This window comes from Poeciliopsis prolifica, unplaced genomic scaffold (assembly GCF_027474105.1).
Source record: "Poeciliopsis prolifica strain line A6 unplaced genomic scaffold, Auburn_PproV2 SCAFFOLD003, whole genome shotgun sequence".
NCBI lineage: Eukaryota > Metazoa > Chordata > Actinopteri > Cyprinodontiformes > Poeciliidae > Poeciliopsis > Poeciliopsis prolifica.
Window position 1 is genome coordinate 6,032,722 of NW_026562378.1, and position 10,181 is coordinate 6,042,902.

Genomic DNA, 10,181 nt, shown 5'->3' on the forward strand with positions numbered 1-10,181 from the left:
CGGAGAGACACCAGGAATGTTAGAGGCTCAGATACAGGAAATACAGGTTGGCGATACGGAGTTAGATTTTATCACAATATTATTTAGATACTATTGCGATAACAATAACAATAAAAAATCTAATTATTGCTTTTTTTTCTCCTTTTTTTGGTAACTGGTCAAAGCTGCACAAACACAACCACTGGTCTTGAAAAACGTTCCCATTTGAAACAGGAAGTTAAAGAAGTGTGACGGAAGCTGCACTTAGTGACCGCATTTAATCAAATTTTAGAATTTACTGATATTTGTTGATGATCTCGTGGAGCAAACAGCTGAGGAAAGAGTAAAAAATAAAACTTCTGACAATACCACCAGTGTTTTTAACAACATTCATTAAAATACAGAAATCTTATCTTGGTAAAAAAAAAAAAAAATTGTTAATGATAAACGATATGATAAATGCCCACCCCATAAAGCCGAACAAGTAAAAATTCTTGGCCGACTGAATTAAAAACTTTATAACCACTAAATTGGTTCAATTCTCCACTGACAGTACCTTAAAAATGTATTTATATCCTTTGAATACTATTATATTTGCTCAAGTTGCAGATCATTAATGTGTTTTATGTGGTAAACCAAGACAAAGTGGTTCAAAACTATGGAGAGGAAATAAAAGGATACATAGGTTTGTTTTTCATACATTACTTACTTGTTCTTCATAAATACAAACCTGGAAAGTATGACATGCATTATTATTCATTCCTATTTACTCTAATATCCATAAGCAGAAAGTAACGTAATAGCAACTGTGCTCAATGTTTTCTCAACAGATTTAACAGAACTAATCAGCTTCACAAAAACTGCCTTGTGTGGCAGAAGACCGACTCTGGAAAACATGGCGCTGGCAGCAGTTAGTATGAAGATGAATGAGCTCAAGACAGGGATAAAAATCTGTTGACAGGACAAGTCTAAGTCGTGCGCTTCATAAAGCTAGGCTTGACGGAAGAGGTATGGTTATTAACAAAAGACAACGGTTCTGAGTTTTGTGTTAAAACGGCCCAATCCAGACCTAGATACTACTGAGAATGGATACTAAGATTTGTCACTGACGTTCTCAGACAGCATCCATCTAAATGTTTTAGTCTCTCAAGACATTTGCCCGACTTAAAGCAGAGAAATGAGGTTCTGTGCTACACTTTTCAACTTTTTGTTGGTCATCAACATAAAATATCAATAAAATGCATTGGGATTTCTGGGTACAATGTGACAAAAATGTAAAAAAAAAAAAAAAAAAAAATTAAAAGCATGTGAATCATTTTCCAAAGCACTGCAGTATTGGCCTTTATAGCATCAGTCTTTCTGCAAAGCTGTGGAGATTCTCCCCCATTGATTTGGTACCTTCATTTCTGAGCTCAAGGAGCCTCTGTGAAGAGTTATGTGCAGTTACCTATTAATATTTGTTCATGAGCATTAAAGTGGTTAAGGTGCAAGTCAAAACGTGGTGCAACACTGCCACCAAGGGGCAAAACTAGGAGCTGCGTGGCTTCATCGTCACTCTAGGCTGAAATCCAAGTGTTAAATCTCGTTTGTGGTCAAGTTAGCATCTGTAAAACACTCCACATCATGTTCCCCCAAACCAATTCTCTGGGAAGGCAAATAATAAGGCCAGTGCACAAAGAGAAAGTGGCTATGACAAATAATTACGAATGTAATTGTCCAAGGGACTTGGACATTAAATAGGAGTCTATCTTGTTTCTGGAGCAGGTAACAAAGAACGAGGCAAAAAAATTGTCCTAATGCATTAGAGACACTGTTTAATTGGCTGCGATTTGATCCGGGTGGAGAGGAGGAGGAGGCTGCAGCTGTATTTTTATTTTTTCTAAACATGCAAATGTTACAAATGATGGAGATGGTGAGACACAAAAATCTAGCATGGCATGTATGTCTTGATTTATGTCAATCTCAGCATTTTCCTGTAATTGTTTTAGTTCTGTCATGAATCCACCACTAGTTTGTTAAATAATCAGGGCTAAGCGACTCACATATCAGGTAAAAAAAAAATTACAATTCGAAACAAGTATATAATTCAAACACAAGGCAAATATGTGCAGTTAATTTACAAAGCATGCAAATAACTCTAAGTTGTAATACTGCCTCATTAAGCAGCGCCCCATAATTTTATGTCTGTCAACTTTTCCCATCAAATGAATCAGACCAACACTACTCCACTTCATTTTTTCTCTTTCTAATTACACCAAAGCCCTACCAAATGCTACTCTGACCATAAAATGGTAAACCCATACTGAAGGTAAACAGACCAATTATTATAATATACATTCGTTTCACTTTTATATGCATTTGAGGCACTACTGACAATCAATACAAAGCAGAAAGTATGGAGTAACGAAGTGAATAAACTGGCACAATTGAATTCTGATGACAGCTTTACATTTGTTTACTTCTGTAAGATTTTGAGATTATTGATTTTTGGCATTTCAGGCCCTCCGTAGGAAACTTCTTGCCACCATCTATCTTTATCTCGCAGGTGTTGAACTGCCTGGTGTTTTCTACCGGCGCTGGCTAACTACTCGCTGAGCAGGTGTCTGTCAGTCGTGTGCAAAACCTCTGGAAGGAAAGGGAAATTAGCAGTCTCGCAGCACGTTAGCAGCATCACCAGTGAATCAATCAGCAGAATGAATCATTGCATTCCTCCATCCTCTCTTCCTTCGCTCCATCCCTCTTTAACTACTCGCACGCATCAGGACGCAGTCAGTCAGGATCAGGATTGCCATCTGGCTCCAGATCAGAAACGCACACGCAAGCTGCAAGCTGAGATGAGCTTGAACTACTCCAATTAAGTTTCAATTAAAAGATTAATTCCAAACTCCTGATGTCACGAGTTTGCCCCCCAAAAACATGTTAAAAATGAAAACCTCTAAAAACTGACTGCTGCACCTCAGGGTGAAGGTGAAGGAAGGAGGCCAGAGGAGAGGGGGGGAAACGTTGTGAAGTAAAAAGCGATAATGCGAGGACATAGCGAGTCTCCAGCTCTGAAACAACAGCCAATAAATCACAGAGCGAGGAGCTGCTCAAAGACAATGCATGGATTATTTCTCAATGCCAAGTTAAGTGGTTGCCACTTTGTCCCCCCACCCTTAAAAAAAAGAGAAAAAAACCTCCTCCTTTGTGCTCCCTCCTTCTCACTGTCCCCTATCTTGTCATGTCACACTGTATTTCGCTGAACATCCTCCCGCCGACATGCGGCGGCGAAGGGAGGGGGCTGCAGATGCGAGAAAAGCCCCGCTGCCTGGCCTTGACAAATGAGCTTTCAGGGCAGACGTCGAGCGAATGGGAATGAAGATAAATCTGATCTAATGGCTAGATAACAGCCTGCGAGAGCCTGACAGACGCCATCAGCTTACACATTCTTTATAGGAGCGTCCCACATCTACAGCCGCGCGAGCACCAGGACACTTCTGGAAGGAGACGGAGGGGCCTGGGGGCGACTTTCGCTTGCCGTCTCGACCATTGCCACTTTCTCCCTCTCCATGACTTCTGACCGTCTTTTTCTCTAACCCGTTTCCTTCTGCTCTGCTTAGAAGTCACGTATTAGAGGTTAATAATGAAATAAGATTAGTTTAAGAGGAAGAGTACATTTTATTTCCCCGTTTCCTTGTTTTTGAAGAAGCTAGCCAGAGGTGGATTTGATTCTATTCACAAATGAACATTGATACCAGAAATGAAGTGAGATGTTGAAGTGTAGATTATAACTGCAGGATCTCACGTAGTTTTAGAAAGCAAGCTAAAGAAATTCACTTCAAATTCTTCTTTTGTTATCTTGATATGATGTACATCACAAGACGTCGATCACAAAGGCATCAGCAAAAAATAAATGTTCTAAAACATTTTTTTAATAAGGTGGGATTTCTTTTAAATTTCAGTGTCAACTAAGAGACTATCAAGCTAAACATTTAAATACATTAAACACTAATTGGAGTAGCAATGGCAGACATATGTTATAGCTTGGTACTTACACTTTGTGCCACACTGAATAGTCCAATTGAGTTTGAAAGGTTCATATATTCTATTTTTTGGATGCAATATCTGGTACATTAATTACTTTATCAAGCTGTTGGTATTGATATTTATTGCCAATTTTGGCAGGATGCGTCCTCCATAATGACACTTTTGGTCAAAATGTTAACATTTCAAAATGTGGTCAGTATAGAACTGACTGGAGATTTGATTTGGTTTGATTTGTACCCACTCGTCAACTGGACGAGTGGGTACAAACTACCCAGACACAGATGGATTAGAAAACAATTAAACTTATTAAATATGTAAATATTTAGATTTTTTAAAATGTGTGTGTTCTTATAAGATGACAAAAAAAAAATGCTTAAATTACTACGGAGCTGCTTTGATAACTCTAAAGTGAACAAGTTGTATCTGATTTTCTACAGATTTTCTGAACGAATACATTCATTGTTGCTGTCTGACTTATTACAACGCTGCCATTACGGTTTACCTCCATCGTAAAACGAAAGTAAACAAATCAGTAGTCACTCTAAAGTTAGATTTGAAGCTGCCAATTGTTAAAATCCCTTCCACTGGATCCTACAATGACTTTTTTGTCTGAGTGACTCAAGTTTTTCATCTTTACTTCCTTTAACTTGTCATTTTGTCCCGCTGGGTAAACATACACAGGCACACAGTGAAGAAGTAGTGAAAATCCATCCATTTGTTTTCAATACCTACTTCATTTTTAATCAGTAGACCTAGGCTGCGACACATATCATTTTAGCACTAAAATGCATCAATAACTTCCTCTTTAATTATCCGACTCATTGTAAATGTGTTTACAAGTCATTAAGGCACTAGACCCAAACAAGCCATTTCAAACACTTTCACCACTTTGCAAGACTTATGGGGGAAAGAAACACAACTTTTGATTAAAATTCTTTACCAATGACTGAGGGAATGCAGAATAATAAATGGCTGATGTTGCATCACTGTGCAGGTGTTAAGGCCTTTTTTTTATTATTTAACTCAGGGCTATGCTGGGGTTGAGTCTTTCATGGATAAGCCTGCAGCTTAGACTCTCAAGTCGAAGTCAGTTGCCAGAAGTCAGTGGGATAGCGTCCATGCTCTGTAGCTTTGTGCCTTTGATGTGAATAAATCCAACCTTGAGGTTAAAGGCGATGGCAACCTCTGCCTCACCTCTCACATTCATCTCACCCGCGACCCGGGCAGAAGCGAGCAAGTTTCACCGGCTGTTATCTGCTCCACTCCTGGAGCAATTTGCAGCTGATCAGGACAAAAGTTAGAGGTTATAGTCAGACTGTGGCATGTTGTTGTCCTCTGGACTTGGTGGACTGCTGACAAACCTGACTAAAGAAAAATACCACCATTTCATACAAAGACTTTAACACCTGCATTGGTTTTAACTAAAACAGAAAAACAACAATTATTCCTTCCCTTCCATTTTGATCGATTCAAATGTGAAAATAAGTTGATTTCATTTGTTGAAAAGAAAAAATGGCTGACTTCACGGTCTGTTAGACTCCAACCATCAAGCGATAACATTGATTACTCTCACTAGGAGAGGATCCTGAGGATAGCTCCGGCTATGGATTCTGTCACAGGTTGTAGCCTTTTATCTCAGTCAGTAACATTTTCAGCTTACAGTTAAAGGTTAATGGAAACAAAGTTATGAAAAACTGAGACCGATGGAGAATTACTCATAAAACATAGCTAGTGTTGTGGTTTGTTGCACAGTAAGCCAGAGTCTACATTTGTGGGCCTGCTGGATAGCTGGATATCATTTGGATATCCAGCTATCCAGAAATCAGGCTCCCAAATATGCCCACCAGAGTCAGCTTTTCAAAGGCAATTTCACTTTGGTAAGCATTTCTAAAAATCCTGCATGCTGACAGAAAGAGCAAGAGCCTAATATTTCTTCAACCAATAGAAACAGCATGGCAGGTAGTTTTTATTTATTTTCTTAGTGGGTCTGAACTCGCAGCTTTTTAAAACCTCCGTTCTCAGAGACAGAGTGAGCGTCCCCCCATTGGGAATCATTCCATGCCATGAACATGCAAAACTTTTCTAAATTACATCTATCCAAAAGCTATGAATACTGAAGATCAAAACAGGCCCGGTTGCAAGCCCCCTTCCCCGAACCCCCCTTCATGCCAATCTGAATACCAGCGGCCCACATATGGCTCGAGCGCCGGGGCTCGCTTCGAGCGACTGGGAGAGGACGGGCTGAGGAAATTGCACCGCTCCTCGTGGGTTCTCGAGCCTAAATTCCCCAGACTAAATTGGCTGGGTTACTTCTCTGGGAAAACAGATGAGTGAATCGGCGGTAATGAGATCTTATTTACGCAGCTGGTGGGGAAAACACCGGAACAGTCCTGAGGAAGCCCCCTTAACTCGCCCAGCTGGACCCTGGAGGCCCACAGCCAAAAACCACACTCCCAGCCCTCTCCTCCCCCCGTTCAAAAAGAAGCCTGTGAAATTTAAAAGGCAGTAACATTAGCGCGCATGCCAGCGGTGTTCATCTGGGATATGCAGTGGTGGGAAAGAAGCGGCGAGGGCAGGAAGACGGAGGAGCAATAACAAGAGCGACAGCTGGCCTTCTGAAGATGAATGGCAAATAAAAACAAGCTAAAGAGAGCACGGTTAAGGAGAAATCCACACCAGAGGAGACAAAAAGCAGGGAGAAGGAGGGATGGCGAGAACTTACTATTTCTCCCAGGGAGGCGGCCAGCATGTGACTGACAGGTGCCGCGCGCGGCGCTGCGAAAGCTCCGCTGGCGCCGAGGAGGGACTTGGCGCACTCGTAGGTGACAAAGAACGCAGCGGCTGAAACCAAGCAGAACCGCAGTCATTTAGGGTCCATTAGTCAACCAGCGTACGGCAATTAATATTCCTCACTGTCACTGACAGTGGGGGGACGGTGAGGTGTGTGTCTCTGCGTTCACAACAACACATCGTAACGCCCAGGAAATAATGCCCGTCATATATGGACCCACTTTCAATTTTAGTTTATTTTTTTCCAACAGACCCATCGGCTAAATAAATCTATCATATAGGTATATAACATTAAAAAAAGAGGGAAAAACTTCAATATCTATTTTTCTTGTCATTCTCTGCCTGATTAACAACTGGGAAAAGCTTGAGCTTAATCATATCAACTCATTAAAAAGAACATTTATTCAGCTGTTGCCTGGATGGCTTATTGATCATCAATTACCGCTGCTTCCACTCCCACCTAACAGCCACCTTATAAAGCAGTCTAGATATATTGTTACTTGGAAAGATTGTTGCAGGAACAACTAAAATCTATGTGGAAGTATTAGAGTTTAGGCATTTACACTTTGCCTAAAACTTGCCAGATTTTTAATCAAAGGAGAATTCATACCCAATAAATCTTTTCTCATTTTCTAGTCACAAACTTCAGGGCCTTTTAGGTGACACACAAAAAACAAAGTAAGACGTAACTGTAAAGCAGAGTGGCAAACACGAACATGGTTTAAACATGGTTTTTAAAACTTTTTACAAATCAAATAAGTTTTCGAATTAGACCGAATGACCGGTTTAAGGTGTCTTTTTTCTGCTAACCTGTTTCTTTCACAGACCTTCAGCTTAAAGCTCTATAAAAACAGGATTTTAGCTACCAAAAGCCAATGGAGGCTTATTTGTAACTCCCGTTTCATTCACACTGTAGAACAGTTTAAAAGCAAAAAATAATGCATGTGTGCACAAACGATGTGAGAAAATGTCTTTTTTAAAAACAGAGAGCACTAATTTCTGCTGTGCACTGAATATCTGACAGTGCTCTCTGTACAAAACCTGAGAAAATTATATCTGTAATAGCATCATGTTTTTTATTTATATCATCTCACATTATTTTATTATCTCACAGCATTAATGCCCTTTGCGCCTATTAGCAGCTCTTGCTTTGGTGTGTTTACATACAAGCAGTTTGGTTCTTACAATAGATTTCCAAGTTCTTCAATGTCTTACCATTGGGGAAGGATCCGACTGCGGCAGACGGCACCCCGGCGTAGATCCCCTTGAAGCCCCCCGCCTTGTGGAAGCCCTGCTGACTCTGCAGTCTGGTCTTAATGGTGTCTAATGGGAACAGGGTCAGATCCACACACATCCCGGCGCAGCCTCCTGCCTGAAGACAGGCACCTTTTGAGATGCAATGCATTTCTTTTTCATTTTTTAAAAGGACACGTTTTTTTTTTAATCCTACTGCTTACTTTACTTCTTCAGTAAAGTGAGCACTTTACTGATAACAATACTCATCAGATGTGTACGTCAAGTAGCACCAAAACACACTCATGTGCCGACATGTATTTCTTCAGTTTTTGTGAGGAAAACCGGAAATGTAAGTCCACTGACCCCCGCAAACATAACCCGAATTACAGTGTGAAACACAAGTGTCACAACCCAAGCAAAAGTATTATTTTTAACAAGATTAAATGTTTAGATATTATTGTCTCATTTTCATCCTTAGGGTAGTTTGTCTGTAATTTCATTTAGCAAAGTTTTCCAATGAGGTCTCCATAACTAACATTATTCCAACGTCAGCTTTGTGGGGGGTTTCTATGCATGTCATTTTTGTGGCAATATGTTTGGGAAAGTTGATCAGAAGCACATTGAAGTCAACTATGTTTTTTTATTTTTTCAAGCAGTATTGCAAATGAAATGGAAAACCTGTTTTATTTTTTGTTCCAAGCCTTTCCACCGCGTTCAGCAAAATAACACAACGGCTGGCTCTGGCATAAAATAATGGTTGAAGAAGTAAAGTGAAGGACCCTTTACTTTACTTCTCAAAAAAAAACGGGGGCACTCTACAAAAAAAGAAGAAAAAAAAGTAAAACCAAGTTGTGAGGAATATTGTGAGGTAAGTCAAACAGTTCAACGTCATTTTTAGATTGTGAGTCCAATATTTGTTTGAAATAACTGCACAGCAAGTTATGTTATAGTTTTATGCAGGATATTATTGCTGCTCAAGGTAATCCTGTTATCGCCTTGTGTAACTGCATGTATTTCATCCTATCTTCGTATGAAAAGAGCAGTAATTTGGTAATGAAATCGTCTGCTTCACACAGTTAGAGGAGAATACGTGAAAGTGAGGACTGTGTTCTTCACAGCATTCAGTCTGCGTCCCTTAAATACGACTCGGTGGGGAACAAACATGGGGGAATAAAGAGCATAAAAGCGTCCGTCTTACCACCAGAGACGCGACGAACTGTCGTCTCTCCATTTTCCCTCCTCTCGGCTCTGTCGACTCTCGCCCTCTCCGCACATTCGCGTGTTTACCGCCTCACCGAAACCAAAACACGCCCGTCAAGGACGCAGCCATGTTGGCCGGATTACTTCCGCATGACGTCGTGACGCTGCGCTGTTCCCAACGCCTGACGGGAAATTGTCTTTTATCTTGTTTTGTTTTTTGGGGGGGCGAGGGCGCGCGTGTCCCTCAGAGAGATCCACTTTCTCCTGTGTGTTTTTGTCACGACGACCTCAAATTCACCGTAGACCCACGTGAGTTATAACGAGCTGTGGTAAAAAAATAAAATAAAAATAAATACAGAGGAGATTTTGCTAAATTATTTAGGCCTCCATCGATAGAACTCAACCTACCGTCCTAATTTAGAGTTTTCTTGAATATCTAGACGAGTTATTGGGGAAAAAAACTTTGTGTTTTTTTTTTTCTTTTAGTGATTTTTTTAACCCATTCTTGTTTTTTTTTTACCCATTCTTGTATTTGTTTTTTTACCCATTCTTGTATTTGCCTGCAGTTGCATTTGTGATTGTTGTAACCAAGTTTTATGTTTATGTTTGTAAGACTTTGATTGGATGTGTGCAACTGCTGTTTGACTGGTCGAGTCTGTTTTGTTTGTGTGTGCTACCACAGCTGAGGTCCAAACTCTGCAGTGACGACACATTGTCCATCTCATGGTGAAAAGTTGGCCGTGTTGGAGCAAAAGCCTTTATTTCACCTTTATTCAAGGCGAAGCGAGCTTGGACGACCCAGATGAGAAATCGACAGGCCAGCCCGAGAAGCTGACGAAGTGGATTGATCTGATGTCGGGATGCACTCCCACTGAGCTCGCCGTCAAAGTCTTTCTGTCGGCCTTGCTATGTTTGCAAGTCTTCCATGTGAGGGTCACGGAGGGGATGAG

General features: G+C 40.6%; 1 protein-coding gene across 6 annotated transcripts in view; it reads right to left on the reverse strand.

The window, feature by feature from the left end:
• slc25a26 (solute carrier family 25 member 26) overlaps nucleotides 1-9,371 on the reverse strand; it is a 62,058-nt gene extending 52,687 nt beyond the window's left edge. For all 6 annotated transcript variants that reach the window (XM_055024798.1, XM_055024776.1, XM_055024782.1 and 3 more), the window contains exons 1-3: nucleotides 9,230-9,371; nucleotides 8,011-8,167; nucleotides 6,728-6,846 (exon numbers count right to left, since the gene is read on the reverse strand). In XM_055024798.1, the coding sequence (XP_054880773.1) occupies nucleotides 6,728-6,846; nucleotides 8,011-8,167; nucleotides 9,230-9,262 (309 nt within the window). In that variant the 5' untranslated portion in view covers nucleotides 9,263-9,371. The remainder of the gene's footprint in view (nucleotides 1-6,727; nucleotides 6,847-8,010; nucleotides 8,168-9,229) is intronic.
• Between the last annotated feature and the right edge of the window lie 810 nt (nucleotides 9,372-10,181).